General features: G+C 40.5%; 1 protein-coding gene across 1 annotated transcript; it reads left to right on the top strand.

Annotated features, from left to right (window-relative positions):
- The first annotated feature begins 234 nt into the window (after positions 1 to 234).
- LOC129892739 (uncharacterized) lies at positions 235 to 840 on the top strand. The gene is made up of 3 exons (XM_055968303.1): positions 235 to 440; positions 493 to 505; positions 673 to 840. Exons 1-3 carry the CDS (start codon positions 235 to 237, stop codon positions 838 to 840), a joined length of 387 nt encoding a protein of 128 aa, XP_055824278.1.
- Positions 841 to 1,279: the final 439 nt, after the last annotated feature.

Raw genomic sequence — 1,279 nt, 5'->3', positions numbered from 1 at the left:
AATGTCTGGTATAACCAGTAGGAGGAAGATGGGGGTAAGTATGCTAAGCCTCTCATTTGGGATGAATTTGAGAGAGCCTTCATTGATCACTTCTTTCTCAAAGAATTGAGGGAAGCAAAAGTGGAAGAGTTCGTAAATTTGAAACAAGAGGCTTTGATAGTAAAAGAGTATGGTCTGAAGTTCATCAAACTGTCCCGATATGCTCCAGAGATGATACCCGATATGAGATCAAAGATGAGGAAGTTTGTCTCTGGCTTGGGAAAACCTATGAAAAAGGAGTGCAAAACATCACTATTGATTTCTAACATCGATATTTCCAGGTTGATGCTGTATACTCAGCAAATAGAGGATGATAAGAGGAAAGACAAGGAGGGGCACTTGAGCAAGAAGGAAAATTCAGCTAGACATGAGAATAATCAGAGGCAGAGTAAGGGAAACAGGTCCTTCCAACTATGCTCCATCAGCAGTAAGTGCACATGCACCGTATAACAGGTATGATCAACAGGTACAGAGTCACCAGAATTCCCGAGCCTAGGGTTCTCAATTCCAGGCTAGTGTTGCTCAAGGGTCAAAGGGAAGTCGCCTTATAACAAGTGTAGTAAGCTCCACTTGGGAGAGTATAGAAAGGGAAATAATTGTTGTTATAAATGTGGCCAAGTGGGTCATTTTCAGAGAAAGTGTCCCACCTTGGGAAATAAAGCCCAGTCCTCTACCATAACACCCCCAACTAGAGGTAATCATAGAGGTACTACTTCAGGTACAGGTGGAGGTACGAATCGTCTATATGCCATGGGTCATCGCCAGGATCAGGAGAATTCCCCAGATGTTGTACATGTATGATTCGAGTCTTTACTCTTGATTTTTTGGTTTTGATAGATCCAGGTGCCACCTTATCTTTTGTATCTCCTTTTGTGGCTGGTAGATTTGATAGAATTCTTGAGTGTCTTCTTGAGCCTTTCAGTATACCTACTCTTGTTGGTGAGTTTATCTTATCTGAAAGGGTCTATAGAGATTTTACTGTGTTAATCTATCATAGGGATACCATAGCTGACTTAGTTTAGTTGGACATAGTTGATTTTGATGCGATTCTTAGCATGGACTGGCTTTATTCCTGTTATGCCTCTATTGATTATAGGACTCGAATTGTTAAGTTTAAATTCCCAAACAAGCTTATCTTAGAGTGGAAGGGTAGTCCTGTTGTGCCAAAGGATAAAATTATTTCCTACCTTTGGGCTAGAAGGTTAATCTTGAAAATGTGTATTTATCACATCGTTAGAGT

Source organism: Solanum dulcamara, chromosome 6, assembly GCF_947179165.1.
Source record: "Solanum dulcamara chromosome 6, daSolDulc1.2, whole genome shotgun sequence".
Classification (NCBI taxonomy): Eukaryota; Viridiplantae; Streptophyta; class Magnoliopsida; order Solanales; family Solanaceae; genus Solanum; species Solanum dulcamara.
The sequence above is the reverse complement of the archived record's forward strand: the minus strand, read 5'-3'. Positions and strand labels throughout refer to the sequence as shown.